The following is a 17,270-nucleotide window of genomic DNA, read 5'->3' as shown; positions in this document are numbered from 1 at the left end:
TCAAGACCAAGGCTTAATAGCACTTTTAAGATAGGAATTCCAAACTGGCAAACAATTGTAGTCTTAGAGCACAGAACAAAAGGCAGATGTAGAGAAAACATAAAAGCAAATCTGCCATACAAGATGTGCAGCTGGGTATGGAGGATGGTGTTAATGCAGCCAAAGTCTTTCTAGCAAGTCAGTCCACTGGCAGCCATCTTTGGAACACTCCCGGGAGACTATTTCCAGTCATGCCAGAGCAACTCCTATCTACTTGAATGGGGGAACACCGAAATCTAAAAAAGCTGTTGGTCAAGATTACGATCAAAGAACATATTTCAAATCAGCAGTTAAATATGATAATATTGGAATCATAATTTGTTCTTCTTTAACTGTTTCTAAAAGTTGATTGGCTCTTTTACCTGTAAGCTGGGAATGCTTTCTACATCCGTTGACCATTGGGCGTAAGAGCTTCTTGGTTGGGCGTTCCAATTTCTCCCATTCATTTACAGTAAATAGAAGTGGCCCGTCTCTGCTAAATAATCTCTGATGCAGCTTGCATCCATGCAATGGAGGCAGCAGCAACAAAGAATAAATGACTTAAATAGGACTACTATTAAAAACATCAGAATTGAATTAGAAGATGTCATGATCAGAAGAGCATCAGCTGATTGTGAGCTTGACTCTTGTGACCTGCCTGAACTGACATTATGACTGATTTCCTTATACAGGTGAAACTCGAAAAATTTGAATATCGTGCAAAAGTTCATTAATTTCAGTAATTCAACTTAAAAGGTGAAACTAATATATTATATAGACTCATTACAAGCAAAGTAAGATATTTCAAGCCTTTATTTGATATAATTTTGATGATTATGGCTTACAGCTTATGAAAACCCCAAATTCAGAATTTCAGAAAATTAGAATATTACATGAAATCAATAAAAAAAAAGGATTTTAAATACAGAAATGTCGGCCCTCTGAAAAGTATAATCATGCATATGTACTCAGTACTTGGTTTGGGCCCCTTTTGCATTAATTACTGCCTCAATGCGGCGTGGCATGGATGCTATCAGCCTGTGGCACTGCTGAGGTGTTATGGAAGACCAAGATGCTTCAATAACAGCCTTCAGCTCTTCTGCATTGTTTGGTCTCATGTCTCTCATCTTTCTCTTAGCAATGCCCCATAGATTCTCTATGGGGTTCAGGTCAGGCGAGTTTGCTGGCCAATCAAGCACAGTAATACCATGGTCATTGAACCAGGTTTTGGTACTTTTGGCAGTGTGGGCAGGTGCCAAGTCCTGCTGGAAAATGAAGTCAGCATCTCCATAAAGCTTGTCTGCTGAAGGAAGCATGAAGTGCTCTAAAATGTCCCGGTAGACGGCTGCGTTGACTCTGGACTTAATAAAGCACAGTGGACCAACACCAGCCGATGACATGGCTCCCCAAACCAACACAGACTGTGGAAACTTCACACTGGACTTCAAGCATCTTGGATTGTGTGCCTCTCCATTCTTCCTCCAGACTCTTGGACCTTGGTTTCCAAATGAGATGCAAAATTTGCTCTCATCAGAAAAGAGGACTTTGGACCACTGAGCAACAGACCAGTTCTTTTTTTCTTTAGCCCAGTTAAGACGTTTGACATTTGAAGCCGATGTCCAGGACCCGTCTGTGTGTGGTGGCTCTTGATGCAGTAACTCCAGCCTCAGTCCACTCCTTGTGATGCTCCCCCACACATTTGAATGGCCTTTTCCTGACAATCCTCTCCAGGCTACGGTCATCCCTGCTGCTTGTGCACCTTTTTCTTCCACACTTTTCCCTTCCACTTAACTTTCTATTAATGTGCTTTGATACAGCACTTTGAGAACATCCAACTTCTTTTGCAATTACCTTTTGAGGCTTTCCCTCCTTGTGGAGGGTGTCAATGATGGTTTTCTGCACAACTGTCAGGTCAGCAGTCTTCCCCATGATTGTGAATTCAACTGAACCAGACTGAGAGACCACTTAAAGGCTCAGGAACCCTTTGCAGGTGTTTAGCTGATTAGAGTGTGACACTTTGAGCCTACAATACTGAACCTTTTCACAATATTCTAATTTTCTGAGATTCTGAATTTGGGGTTTTCATAAGCTGTAAGCCATAATCATCAAAATTATATCAAATAAAGGCTTGAAATATCTTACTTTGCTTGTAATGAGTCTATATAATATATTAGTTTCACCTTTTAAGTTGAATTACTGAAATTAATGAACTTTTGCACGATATTCTAATTTTTCGAGTTTCACCTGTAGCAGAATATCAAAGCTGTTCTTTTCCATGCAAAGTAACTGATTGGTGACCACTGCTGTCAAGCAAGATTTTCAAGACTTTTGAATTAAATTTCAGTCCGTTCCTCACACAAAGCTATCATATGACTTCAGAATACTTATAATAGAGCATTGTCATTTGGACTATATGAATGATTCTTTTGGGATATTTTTGGAGCTTGACACAATTTGTGTGTGTGTGTGTGTGTGTGTGTGTGTGTGTGTGTGTGTGTGTGTGTGTGTGTGTGTGTGTGTGTGTGTGAGCGTGTATTTATCACTTTGTGGGGACCAAATGTCCCCATAAGGATAGTAAAACCCAAAATTTTTGACCTTGTGGGGACATTTTGTCGGTCCCCATGAGGAAAACAGCTTATAAATCATACTAAATTATGTTTTTTGAAAATGTAAAAATGCAGAATGTTTTCTGTGAGGGTTAGGTTTAGGGGTAGGGTTAGGTTTAGGGGATAGAATATAAAGTTTGTACAGTATAAAAACCATTATGTCTATGGAAAGTCCCCATAAAACATGGAAACACAACATGTGTGTGTGTGTGTGTGTGTGTGTGTGTGTGTGTGTGTATGTGTGAGCGTGTATTTATCACTTTGTGGGGACCAAATGTCCCCATAAGGATAGTAAAACCCGAAATTTTTGACCTTGTGGGGACATTTTGTCGGTCCCCATGAGGAAAACAGCTTATAAATCATACTAAATTATGTTTTTTGAAAATGTAAAAATGCAGAATGTTTTCTGTGAGGGTTAGGTTTAGGGGTAGGGTTAGGTTTAGGGGATAGAATATAAAGTTTGTACAGTATAAAAACCATTATGTCTATGGAAAGTCCCCATAAAACATGGAAACACAACATGTGTGTGTGTGTGTGTGTGTGTGTGTGTGTGTGTGGTGCTTTTTAGGGGATCCGATAAGCTCTCAGCTAGCCTACCAAGCTACCCATAAACCTCAGCCATGTTTTTAGCCCTGTTCTCTGTTTGTTTGTTTTGTTCTGTGTGGAGTAAATTGTGAATATTTCCTCTGGTGCATACGCAAGTTTACATCTGTTCAACCCAGTCAACAACAGGTTTTATCAATTTATTGTTTTTTGTTAATTTCAATAAAGAAATCTATTTTTGTACTGGTATCCATGTCTCTCTGCCTCTTCTTGGTAATGAACCTGTGTGCCCTTTTTGGGTTATCCTTACCATTGGTAAAGTCCCAGGGTGGTGTAGTTGGTTTAATTCTACAATTTGAAGTATATGTAAGCAAGTTTTCTGGTTTATCCTACTTGGTCAATTCCCGCTTCACCACATTCGTAAAAGAGCAGCTCTGATATTCTGCTTAAATTCTACTTTGTTCCAAAAGCGTTTGGATGTTCTTTCTGGTCTGAAATTGCATGTGGGTGAGCAAATAATGCCATAATTTAACATTTTCAGGTGAACTATCCCTTGAACTGCGGATGAGGAAGGTTAGGTTGAGCCTTTTAGTGCCCACATAACCCAGAGGCACCTACTTAGCTGAATGTACCTGGTACAATCAGAATGGGAGAAATATATCTGTACTAGCCTCTACAATCCATTAACCTCTGTCAAACGATTGAAAATATGCCTGTCTAAACACCAGGTTTAGAGTGCAATGCATTGCTTTTTTTAAGAGCTGCTTGGCGAGGAAAAAAATATGATAACAAGTAGGGTAACAGCTAATGGAGCATAAATTATGTTTGCTATGATTCATTGGAGAAAAGATCAGCCATACATTAGAAAGCTTGATTCAAAATAATTATGTTCTATATTCATAAGTCAACATATGTTGACTTGGCAGATGTTCTTGGCTAATTTGGCTCCTTAACTCTGTGGACTTCCAACAGCACCATGTGTTCATGTGTTCCTGCATGACCTCTCTGCACTGGCAGGTTAGGATGAAAATAGAATGATTGGGGAATCAGAGAGGTGTGTCTGCTCCCACACTCTGGAGCTTGACAGACAAGTTCTCTGTAGGGAAGAAAGGATGTGCTGGTTCTTTGCCCTCGGCTTGGGTCCATGGGTCAATGAGCACGTCCGGGCAGAAGGGAAAAGACATGATTCACTCACTCCAGCCTTTAATTTACCCCCTTACTCGTTAATTTACTCATACTCGCACATGCATGCTCACAAGGAAAATCAGAATCAAAATTCATTCTTATCCCTTTACAAGCAAATTTTTTAAATTGGAAATAATCACACTATAATGTATTAAGTCTCAAAGACACTCTGATTGGCTAGGAAATAGCTAAACATTGTCAAAAGCATCAACATCTCTAAAGAATATATAATGTATAACTATAGGACAAAAATGGTTCTTGATCAGAAACAGTTCTTTGTTGACCTGAGCTCCAACAAAGAACAGTTAAATATGTTTATTTTTAAGAGTCTATGTGTAGGGAAAGTAAATAACCCTGTGTCCTTGTGTTTGGATCTTAGTATGTGGCGTAATGTTAAAATGAATCAGTCTGCAAGTGTTAAAGCATATATTACCATCTCTGGTAAACAGATTTTTTAGGGCAGTTGGGCAAGTATTGTTGACCACCTCTCCGATATCTGCACGGCGCCAGCAAGAAAAATTATCCCACATTCCACCGCAACCTGTGTGGAAGTAGAAACAGAGAGAAAAATTGAGAGCAAATCATCTGGATCCCAAAAATATGCAGAGAGAGAACAACTTTTAACAAAACAAAGCTATTGTAAAGACCTATGTGAAACTAGCCATGCGTTTGACAGGTGTGAGAAATTGGGTAACTTCAAAGTGCAAGATAAGATCCAGATTTATTTACTAATTCTGTTGAAAGTCTTTACTTGTTTGTTTTTTTCAAAGCAGCTTTACCAGATTACATTGCATTGTATCTGAACATGGTTTCATTTGTGTTTTAATTATGCACGGCACATGCTTCATGCATGTCATTTATATAGCGTTGAAGTGTTTCATTAAGTCATCATTTACTCGCCCTCTTGTTGTTCCAAACCTATTTTGACATAACAAGTGTAGAAACTATGTTGAAGGCTGATGTTGCTCTTTCCCATAAATGCAAGGTAAAGGGAACTGAGGCTGTCAGTCCTTAACATTCTCCTTTTGAGTTTCACAGAGGGGCAAAAGGTCATTTGGATTTGGAATGACACAAGGTTCTGTAAATGATGACAAAATTGCAATTTGGGGGTAAACTACCCCTTCAAATGTACTGTATATACTGTATAAGCAAGAAAGGAAAGTCATTGAAACTCTAGAGACCAACCCACAGGAATTTGACTTTTCAGGTCTAAAGTATGTTTAGAGTGTGTTGTGAAGGTCTGGACTTAAATAGAAAGATGGTCAAAGAGGTTTGAGGATGACATCCCACCACCATCCATCAACATCCACAACTCTGCAGGCTTGCTGGAACGCCACAGAGAGGGCATGCAGTCTTTAATGTGCATCTACTCTTATGTTTACGGCACTGTTTATTGGAGTTCTATACATAATTTTGCAAGAAGCAGGTTAATCTAATCTCGTAATCACTGCAAGAGCATATTAAGGCTCACTTATCTCTCTAGCGTCAATCCTTCAGGCATCCCACCTCCTCCCCATCTCCTCCTGCATTTTCTTCCATAAATCTATAACCATTTAGTATATCTCTTTATGTAGTCCATTGGGAAAATTGGAGCACAAGTCAAATCTCACGCTCGAGACCTTCCATTATGGACAGCAAGCCAAAGCATTTAAACCATTTGCCATTATTTCAAGATTATATGAACACGCATACTTGTGAACTGTTATTTATTAATGGGAAAATGTATTGAGGAGGATCTCTCTGAGAAGAAACTCGCACAACAATGCCTTAAGAGAATGTAATTTTGCAGATGCTATAATGCAAAGTGACCTATACAGTAGTTTATTTATTACAGTGACAATCTCCATTGAGTAACCAGAGCCTAGTTGCCTTAAAGTGGTAGTTCACCCCAAAATTTTAATTCTCTCATCATTTACTCAAACTCAGGCCATCCCAGATGTGCATCTCAGCTCTGTTGGTCAATTCAATGCAGAGTGAATGATGGCCAGAATTTGAATTTCCAAAAAGGACATAAAAGCAGAATAAATGTAATCCAAACTCCAGTGGTTTAATTAATGTCTTCAGAAGCAATATGATAGATGTGGATGAGAAACAGATCAATATTAAAAGTCCTTTTTTACTATAAATTCTCCTCCCTTCCCAGTAGGTGGTGATATGCATGAACAATGTGAACTGCCAAAAACAAAATAAGAAGAATGTGAAAGTGAAACTGGAGATTTATAATAAAATGACTTAAATATTGATCTGTTTCTTCCCACATTTATCATATCACGTCTGTAGATATGGATTTAACAGAGATTCTTATGGATTACTTTTATGTTGCCTTTATGTGCTTTTTGGACCTTCAAAGTTCTGGCCACCATTCACTTACATTGTGTGGACCTACAGAGTTGATATATTCTTCTAAAAATCTTAGTTTGTGTTCTGCAGAAGAAAGAATGTCGTACACATCTGGGATGACATGAAGGCGAGTAAAAGTAATTTTTGGGAAACAATTAATTTGAAACCTTTAATTGTTTAAATGCAAAATGGTGATACATTAGGGATTATGGCCTCACAGAGGTCCAAATGCAACTTTGATGAGTAAATAAAATGCTATGGGAGTTGCTCACCTCTTGGCCAGTAACATTATTAGGAACTGAAACAAAATATTGTTTATGCGGTAAGTGTGATAGTCTGACCCTCGATGATGTCAGTAATGTAAGCAAATTAAATCAAACATCTATAAAAGACGTCAACTAAAAACATCTGTCGTGACGCACGTGTCTTCTAACACCCTTTTCCCCAGTAGAAAATTTACCATCAGAAGTTTAATGTTGAGTAAAATCAGGACACTACAATCATGATGTGTCTATATTTTTATAACACACTATTTGTCACAAATATCCAAGAAAAAAAAATAGCTAAATAATGCTATTGTCCTAGGTACAAAAATATTTTATTAAGAATAATGGCAAATACAATTTCGTGGCTGGTATGAAATATTTATGGCCAATCAATTCTCTCAATTCACAGGCCATTGGCAGATGTAGCAAAAAGTTACATATGGGCTCTTACTGTAGGTATCGAATCAAAACTTTCCTATTACCAGTGTGGTGTAGGTTTAACCCCTACACCACACCACCCCATCTCTATCATCTCTTATGGTCTTAAGAAACAGCTGCATTTGCTCGGAGACAGCTGTTCTGAGGAAAATGAAGGAATCTAAACCTAGAGAAAACACTTCACATGTCACTCACTAAGTATTGTTTAAGATCTTGTAAACACTGCTTCTGATTGGTCAGTTCTTGAGTTCTTGGTCCACTGTGTGCTCGTATGAACCATCACAATCAACATTAGCAATGTGAGGCACATTAAGTTGACCAAACTCTTTTCTAGGTTTTTTTTTTAAAATCATCTCCAGAAGGACTGATTACTCATTTCACCCTTACAAATGGTCAAGACCTTTGTGTATTATTTACTTCCAAATAATGACCATTAATTGAACATTTCCCTATTGGTGCTTGATGGAAAACACACTGCTGTCATCGCAAATGCATGCAAAGCTGTGTTGTTCCCACACTTCACTCTTGATTTCCTTCAGAAGTGGATGTAAATCAACATGCTCCATAATAAAGAATAATGGGAGACAAACATGAAAAGAAATGCAATGTTGTTTATAATTGCATATTAGGTAGATTAACTGAGTTTTGCTTCTTTTGTTTTTAGACTTAGTTGAAGTCACAAAGTTGTTAGTTGTTTAACAGTGGAATTGTCATGTAAATCAAGATTAATCCTTGTAAGGAGGAAAGTAAAGCCAAATACTGTCCGTCATTGTTATTGACCATGGGTTTAATGATTACGACTAATGAACAGAGTTGACAGGGGCTGGGAAACATTTAAAAGCAGAAGGAAATTCAAACGTCCTTTTAAATATAAGAATCCCTATTACCGAGTCATTGCAATAAAACATCTGGGTTGTTAAAAGCTTAAATATATGATCTGAGATCTTACATCATAAAACTAAGATGAACTATGGATGAAGATCAGACAGTTTAAGAGCATGGGATCCTGTTTAAAGGAATGTTCCATGGCCAATACAAGTTAAACTCAACTGAGAGCATTTGTGGCATAATGTTGACTACCACAAAAATAAATAATAATAACTATTTAAATAATAATAAAAATAATAATAATAAATTCTACTCATTCCTCCTTTAAAAAAAAAGTAGAAATCAAGATTACTTTGCAGCACTTACAATACGGTCATTTGAGTGTTTTAGGGTTTATGCCGTTACTTCATAGTGGTATCGAAGTTGAAAAATTGGACATTACCGCACAGATAAGGTTAGTAAGGGATTTGATCACACTAAAATCATGTAACATGCATATTGTTTATGTCTTTTGGCTATACTTTTAAAAAAGTGAGTATTTTAATGTTTACAGATTGGGACCATTCACATCAATTGTTCATTAACCCAGATTAAATTTTTTTTTAAAGAAAATTCAAATGCGAAATCCAGGGCATGACGAGTGACTCTAGCTAGGTCTCCAAAGCAAACAAATTGGCGCGGTTGCAAGGGAGGGTAGAGTCACATTGGGTAAATTCCTTGTGGTTGTGATTAGTAGTTCTCACTCTCAATGGTAAGATGTGTGTGGATCATGGAGAGTAGCATGAGCCTCCACATGCTGTGAGTCTCCGCGGTGTCAGGAACGATGAGCCACGTGATAAGATCCACGAATTGACTGTCTCAGAAGTGGAGGCAACTGAAACTTGTCCTCCGCCACCCGGATTGAGGTGAGTAACCACACCATCCCAGTAGTGGTAATTGGGCATTCCAATTTAAGAGAAAAGGAGATTAAAAAAAAGAAAAAAGGAGGGACAATTGAAAAATTTATTTTAGTAGTCAACATTAATTAATTAAAGGAATAGTTTACCCAAAACATGAAATGTCTCTCATCATTTACGTTTACCCTCATGCCATACCAGATGTGTATGACTTGTATCTCAACTCTGTGGTCCATATAATACAAGTGAATGGGTACCAAAAGTTTAAGCTCAAAAAAGGCATAAAGGCAGCATAAAAGTGGTTAAATCCATGTCTTCATAACCAATATAATATGTGTGGGTGAGAAACAGGTCAATATTTAAATATATTTTTACTATAAATCTCCACTTTAACATTCTTCTTCTTGTGTTTTTGGCAATTCACATTGTTCATGCATATGGCCACCAAATGGTCAGGGATGAGAATTTAAAGAAAAATGGACTTAAATATTGTTCTGTTTCTCACCCACACCTATCATATCGCTTCTGAAGATATGGATTTAACCACCGTAGTCTTATGGATTACTTTTTTGCTGCCTTTCTGTGCCTTTTGGAGCTTCAAAGTTTTGGTCACCATTCACTTGTATTATATGGACCACAGAGCTGATATATTCTTCTAAAAATCTTTGTTTGTGTTCAAGAAACAAAGCCATACACATCTGGAATGTCATGAGAGAAAATAATGAGAGAATTAACATTTTTGGGTGAATTATTCCTTTAACTTGTATTGAACCATAAATATTCCTTTAATATGCATGAGGGAAACTTTTGACCATAAATATCACAAAATATTGTTAGATGCTTAAAAGACAGACAAAAAATGTCAATGGGGTAGAAGAATAAACGTAATTCAAATTCTACAGCAATTTTGTTTCTTGTTTTAAGGATGTTTTGATATTTTTAATAGAAAAAAATAACTTTTTTTAAGTGTACTTAAATGTAACCTAAATTAAATTACGATTTCAAGTCTCTTGAGCTTTGAAAGAGCAACATCTGAGCAATAAAAGAAAATTGCCCACAGGGCCCTTGCTAGTCGTAATCTGCCCCTGTGCAAACATCAAAACAAGGAAAAAGTAAATGATTGAGGAGGACAACCTAATGTGGCAAGAGCTCATTCAAATTTCTTCTATTACAATATTTGTGGTGAGCATGACATAGACAATTAAACACACAACACTATATACATCTTACAAAAATTAGCTGATGACATGCAAATGCATGCTAACATTCAAAAACCCCAACAAATACTGTAAACGGATTTAGAAGATGATGGGCATGATGTAACAGATGTGTGCCCATAGACACACACACACACACACACACACACACACACACACACAAACACATGCTAATATAATACCTTTGGAGTTCAAAGACAGATCATCCGCCAGCATGCCCAAACATTCCTTCTCGGCCATCTGTAGCTCATACAGAAAATGACAGTTGGGATGTCTACCGTTGACCTTTGAGGGGGCAAAGGAAACAGAATATGATTCAATGCTTATTCCTAGTGACCTATACTGTGTTCACATTGCGTCTGAATTACAGTAATTACGAGATGACAACTCAGAGATTCTACTCAGAGCGGTTCACATCCTCAGACTCAGAAATTATTCATTTTTATGACAACACTCATAATGCCAAACTGATCCATTTGCAGAGCTCTGTTGTTGATTACATATTTTGTTTTTTCTTGGCACTTTTCCTTATGATCCAAATGCCAAATAACCTGACATTATATCCTTATGGAAGGCTTAAAATGTCTCTTATCTTAGTCAAATGCAAAAATGAAGATATACTATATACTGGGGAAAAGAACCCACGCACAGACAGAGTGAGTGTGGCGTCAGGCCTTGGAGATGCCTTATAAATAATAATGAAAGTAAAACATTGCAAAGGGGAATAAAGTGTCCGTGTGTGTAATTTCCAAGGCCACTAGCCCCACCATACGAAATGGCAAAAATAAACATTGTTTTCAAACTGCTTTCTGAACTCCCACTTTATCTCCTGTTGGTCAAACTAACAGCTAGTCCTGCCCCAAAATCATAAAATTGGTTGAGCCAATATTGTCGTATTGAGCTGGACGGGTTGCTGAGGACAAACAGAGGAATGGTAAAAGTGCCAAAGAGCCGCAGTGTTTAAGCTTTTCAGAGAAATCCACCAACGAATGGTTTACTTCTGATTGTTTCTGCATATTAACCAGGAGAAATTATATGAACATCAAACTAATAATAATACTACTAAGAATAATAATAATACACACATCAGCTTTCAATTGAAAATTGAACATGTATATCATTTATAGATGGGCATGGACAGTATTATTTAAAACAAAAAACATATTAACGGTGACAACAAAAACAACTTATTAAATATTAAATGAGCTCTTAAGTGTTTGTCAAAGAATAGCTTATGACGTGTTCTCAAGAACAATAAGATGAACAAATTTAGACATTAAAAGACAGTCACGCAGACTGAAAACATGAGTAAAATATCTTCTCTGCAAAATAACAAAACTATCTGCAAAGATCTGCACATGTGAATGTAGTTCTTAAATCACTCTGAAATGATCTTGCAAAATGTTTAACAACAAAGAAAGTGCTCTTGGCCACACTTACGCTGTCTATAATGCCATGTCAAACAGAAATTTGAATAAGCTACCATTAAGTGTTGATGCTGCAGCCATATTGTTTCACTGTCATGCCGGAGCTTTCTTAAAATGGCAAGCTTCCAGCTTGTAATTACGAGATTGATGAAGACTGAGCGGTCGTAAAAACACCATTGTTCCAACCAAGCGGTAGTTAGAAATTGGCCGCAATTGTCTCCGTAATAATTTAAAAAATCACTCCGTAGTAAGGGGTCCTTCTGCAAAAAAAAAAGAAAGAAAAACCTGGATGCAAACTTTTTCTCGAGTCGCATTATTGATAGTTGAAATTCTTCACAACTTAACACGTTGTCTAAAAACTTGGTGCTTCTGCACGAGACACAAAAAAACAGCAAGATGCAGCACAGCGGACAAAAATGTCCATCTAGCGTGTGTGTATATAGGAAAACACTTGCAAAAGCAGCACGGATGGATGCAATATCATGTTCTGTATGGACAGTCCGTGAAAATATATTCCCCTAAACATGCATTTCTCAGCTTAAAGATCTAAATAAACAGCATGACTTTTATCATCCCAAGGGCAGTGTTAAATGAGTTTGTAAAGTAAGGCGAGATTTGTGGTGACGAAGACATTTCAGCTGAATACAAGGTGCTGAGTGCTGAACTCAGTTAAGACGGGTTTCCTGGTGACAGCATCCAAAGTTACAGATCAGCACAGCTGGACGCAAAGCCGGCATGATCAAAGAGCATTCACAAAGCCCTTTTGACTGATGGGAAAAAATCTTCTATTATAAGAACTATAATAATATCAAGGGAATTAACCATGAAATCACATGAATCATCAGTTAAAGAGTTCATCTGTTTGGCCGTTGACACTTTTAGTGAGTTTTAAATATGGAAAGATGATATAACTCAGAAAGCTTAGGTTTTAGAAAAATTCACAGTGGCCACAAAATGTATTTGATACTTTTGAACACATAATTATTTAATGACTGTATGAATTTCATTGCATCAAATAACGAAGTATCAAACCAAGTGGCATTTACAAAGAAATAATTTTAACGTTGTTGTTTTTGCAATTACTTCTCACTATGTGTTCACAGGGTAATTTTTATTGGTTGTAGGATGTCAGTTATCCTTATGTTCACAGTTGTGTCCTAGCAGTGTCCTCAGTGTAGTTTGTCATATTATCTAAGGACATTTTCTCATAAGTAAGGCAACAAATGTGTCTGTATACTATATATACAATACTGTGTGCATGTTTGTGCTGCGTGTGAACTCTTAGTCACATTGGCTTAAGATTTTTCAAATGAAACACAAAGACAAATCAGCCCCAGATCAGAAGAGGATATGAGCCCTCTCTTCATGTCTGTCATTGCTTATCTCTTTCAAAATCTTGAGCTACAAGTTGAGCAATACATAGCCAAGTAGAGCTTTCTTCCTTACATCTCACAGCTAGATTGATCGGCATGCACACTAATGATGTGGGTGACTGTATCAGGGGTTAATCAGACACATTACAGTCAAAATGAATGCTGTCCATGATTAACTCAGGCAGAAGGCAATTACAGTCAAGTTGAAAACAGACTTGACATTTTCACCCTTATTTACACAGCTTCCACTGAGTGGGAATGGATTTAATTGTGATTAGGGAATTACCAAGATTCCCAATCTCACTTTCAGGTGCTAGCCAGAATTTCTATTTAGAATTGTTGTGTAATTCAAACAGATCCCATTGCATTTTATGACATTTGTGTGAAAAGTGTATCAATTATGTTGTTTTCCTGGTTAAACAGACTAATTCTCTGCAGCAGTTTTAAGACAGCCTGTCGCATGGGCACATATCACTGACACATACTTCTGCTTCTTGGGAGTTTACGTTTTCTTTTTTTTTTTCTTCAAAAATATTTTTTTGGCAAATGAATGGAGGCTTTGTAGGGGGGCCCTGGGTTGCTCAGTGTGTATTGATGCTGACTACCATCCCCGGAGTCGTGAGTTCGAATCCAGGGCCTGCTGAGTTACTCCAGCCAGGTCTCCTAAGCAACCAAATTGGCCCAGTTGCTAAGGAGGGTAGAGTCACATGGGGTAACCTCCTTGTGGATGCAATTAGGGGTTCTTGCTCTCAATGGGGCAGGTGGTAAGTTGTGCATGGATCGCGGAGACTAGCATGAGCCTCCACATGCGGAGTCTCCACGGTGTCTTGCACGACGAGCCACATGAGAAGATGCTCAGATTGATTGTCTCAGAAGCGGAGGCAACTGAGACTAGTCCTCCGCCATTCGGATTGAGGTGAGTAACCAAGCCACCACGAGGACCTACTAAATAGTGGGAATTGAGCATTCTAAATTCTAAAATAGAGGCTTTGTAGTTGAAATGGGAGCATCTGGTGCTATAAATGTGTTAAACAGATTCGTTTGAGATGAGGTGCTTTCTGAGTGAATGTGATGGGGATGCAGGTAAAATGTCAAAATGAGATAAATAATTCAGACGAGTGTGAGGGTTCGCTCAAAAAAAAAAAACATTTCTCAACTGAATTCTACAAAGTTTTGACTATAAATGTAATGTCTTTCATTCAGATTAAGTCATTAAGTAATTTAGTTGGATTAGGTTAAATTAATGTACTATGGTAGTTTTAACTTAACGTCTTTTGGTTCATTTGGCTCAAGCTGATTAACTAAGTTTTATTTAATAAATGTTCTTATGCAGGACAAAATTAATTTATCTTATTAATCATTACTACATGCCAGGTAAGCAAGTTTAAGAACAGTGAAACTTGTGCGCTGTTAATTTTATAGCATCTGCTTGTAGATCTTAGCAGCACTTCAATCAAGTATCAATTAAAAGTGAATGTCCATCCTCAACCTCAGCACAAGCGCCATTCTTCACCTTAATGTCAAACCCCAAAACTCCAGCATACCAGACACTGTTTTTAAATACCAATATAACAGAACATTAAACATGAACACATCTCTTCCTATAATCATCTTGCTCAAAAAAACATCAAATAAAACATGTGTCCATTCCCAGTAACATTCCCAATAAATCATAGCACCTATTCATTCCCAGTGAGTATATTAACATTTATGGATTGGGCCCATTCACTTCCATTATATAGTGCCTTATTATATTTTTTTATAATGTTTTGGTGGTAATCAACATAATACCACAAATGTTGTTCATTGATCTTAAAATATAGAACCTGGAACATTCCCTTTAGCTTTAGTCTTAGCTACAAAAAGCTATTGAACTTTTCCACTGTTCTTACCCAGGACAAAAGATATAATTTATTGAATCCACACTGACTTTTGTGATAACATGTCCCAATAGCGGATCTAAAATTCCATTGTCCTGAGAACACAGTTCAACCTTTTGGTTAAAATCTACCTTTATTTGATAGCATGCCATTGTGACTTTCACTTGTTTACCCAAAAGCAATAGCAAAAATATGATAATACTGTAATTTTAGTTTAGAAGACTGAATTCACAAATTCATACAGCATGTGTCATTCTTATAATTGTACTTTTGACTCAAAACCTACTTAGCTTTTACGACAACAAGTTCTGGTCTCTCTATGTTTGCGTCCTGCTACAGTATGCTGCTCTGTGCTGTGCATTTGTGACACAGTTTCCTGCTCAATCATGTTTACATCCCAGTAGAGAAACTGCTGACAAACCACCACAACACTTCACTAAGGGCTTTCATATGCACTTACATCTATATGAGGTTCTTTTGTGCAATCTTTTAATTGAAAGATTTGGTTTAAAGGGAAGGTTTACCCAAAAATCAAAACTGTGTTATCATTAACTCTAAAGTCATGACTTGCTTTCTTTCATGTAACACAAAAGATGTTAGGCAGAATGTTAACCTCAGTCGCCATTCACTTTAATTGCAACTTTTATTCAATATGAAAGTAAATGGTGACTGAGGTTAACACTCTGCCTAACATCTCCTTTTGTGTTCCATGGAAAAAAAGAAAGTAATTCTGGTTTAGAATAAAATGTTCCAAACTGAATATTCCAGACAGAATTTGTATTATCTGGTTGAGCGTTCCCTTTAAAGCTTTTGACATCTTCTAACATCTTCTAAACTTCTAACATCTTTACTTTCTCTTTTGTGGCTTTGCGCACTGTGTTTTTGTGCTACAATGATCCCTCACAAAATACTGGAGGTGCTCTATGCAGCAGAAAGTGAAATTGAATTTTGGTGGTCCTTTCTGCACTGCTGTGGGTCAGCTGGAAACCATGAAACAGCGTCATTTGATTATCTGAGAAAGTGTGGTCTTATGTTTATAGTGAAGTGTAGTTGTGCATCTGTTAGCAGATTGAAATTACTCATGCCAGAAAATACAGCATTGCTCAAAAACGTTATTAGGCAATCTCAAGGAGTATAAAAAATACATTTCATGGTCACGTGCATTCTGAGATTTTATTGCATTGTTTTAGCAGTTGCTCTTATGTTTTCAACAACAGCTTAAAAATAAACAATTACAAAGTTTGACTAAAATGAGTCTATAACTCATATTAGATTATAAAAAAGTATGTATATGGATAACTCAAATAAAGTATTTATTAGAAAAGGATCTCTGGATTATTTTACAGTGGATTTTGGAACTATGTTATTCCAGATTAACCACTGTCCCACTTATCATATATCCAAGACTATTTTTCTCTATGTTAAAACCTTCTCTACAAAAGAAACACATTGGACAATGCGCTTATGGCATTTGAGATGGTCTGGTGTCATCTAAAAACATACTTTTCTAATTCACAAAAGGCCAGAAAGTGAACACAATGCCATCAAGATCCAAGAAGTCCAGAGTAGTGAAATAAATGTTAGTGTATGAAATTGCTCAGGGATTTAATTTTAATAGAGCACAACCAAACGCAACTCCCTCTTTGGGCTTTGATGGGATCTCTGTGTAATATGTCTTCAACATCTGAGGATACCTTTTGATCCACGGATTGAAAACCTAGTTTTAGGGATATTGTATGAGTCACAATAAAACAAGACTGGGGGCAGACACTGTAGATATTTATAGTTCATTGTAATTGGAAAAAAAAATACTGCTGCAATATAAATCATGTTATCTTGTAAAAACTAAATAAAATTGCTGTGTATTAAACATTTAAGTTTTAGCCCACTCTCAATGATAATACATGACAGAGTGGAAACATATGAAGGACAGTCATCAGTAACGTCTGCAGAATACACATTTGTTGTGTACTAAGATTGAGTTTGTGTACTACATGGTATATGTGTGCCTCTGGGGAGGCTGGCATATGGGCACAGAGTGCTGCGCTTTAATTAAGGTCATAAAGAGATGCTCTGTGCTCTACAAGATAAGTTACTGATTAATGAACTTTTGAATAGATAAGATTTGGCTTATTTAAAACAAGATGAACAGCAAGACTTATAAACAATGCAAATAGCTTATGTCATTGTATTTATGTTGTATTGTGACCTTTTGCTGCAACATCCAAATTATTCATCCTTGACCTTGGGATT

General features: G+C 37.0%; 1 protein-coding gene across 1 annotated transcript in view; it reads right to left on the bottom strand.

Moving 5' to 3' along the window:
• The window catches only part of LOC127635372 (vasoactive intestinal polypeptide receptor 2-like), a 46,168-nt gene that overhangs the window by 27,563 nt on the left and 1,335 nt on the right, over nucleotides 1-17,270 (bottom strand). Inside the window, exons 2-3 of the mRNA XM_052115363.1 lie at nucleotides 10,520-10,622; nucleotides 4,786-4,893 (exon numbers count right to left, since the gene is read on the bottom strand). Of these exons, the coding sequence (XP_051971323.1) occupies nucleotides 4,786-4,893; nucleotides 10,520-10,622 (211 nt within the window). The remainder of the gene's footprint in view (nucleotides 1-4,785; nucleotides 4,894-10,519; nucleotides 10,623-17,270) is intronic.

The sequence above is a fragment of the Xyrauchen texanus genome, chromosome 42 (genome assembly GCF_025860055.1).
Source record: "Xyrauchen texanus isolate HMW12.3.18 chromosome 42, RBS_HiC_50CHRs, whole genome shotgun sequence".
NCBI lineage: Eukaryota > Metazoa > Chordata > Actinopteri > Cypriniformes > Catostomidae > Xyrauchen > Xyrauchen texanus.
Note: the sequence above shows the minus strand (reverse complement) of the source record. Positions and strands in the feature narration are given on the sequence as shown.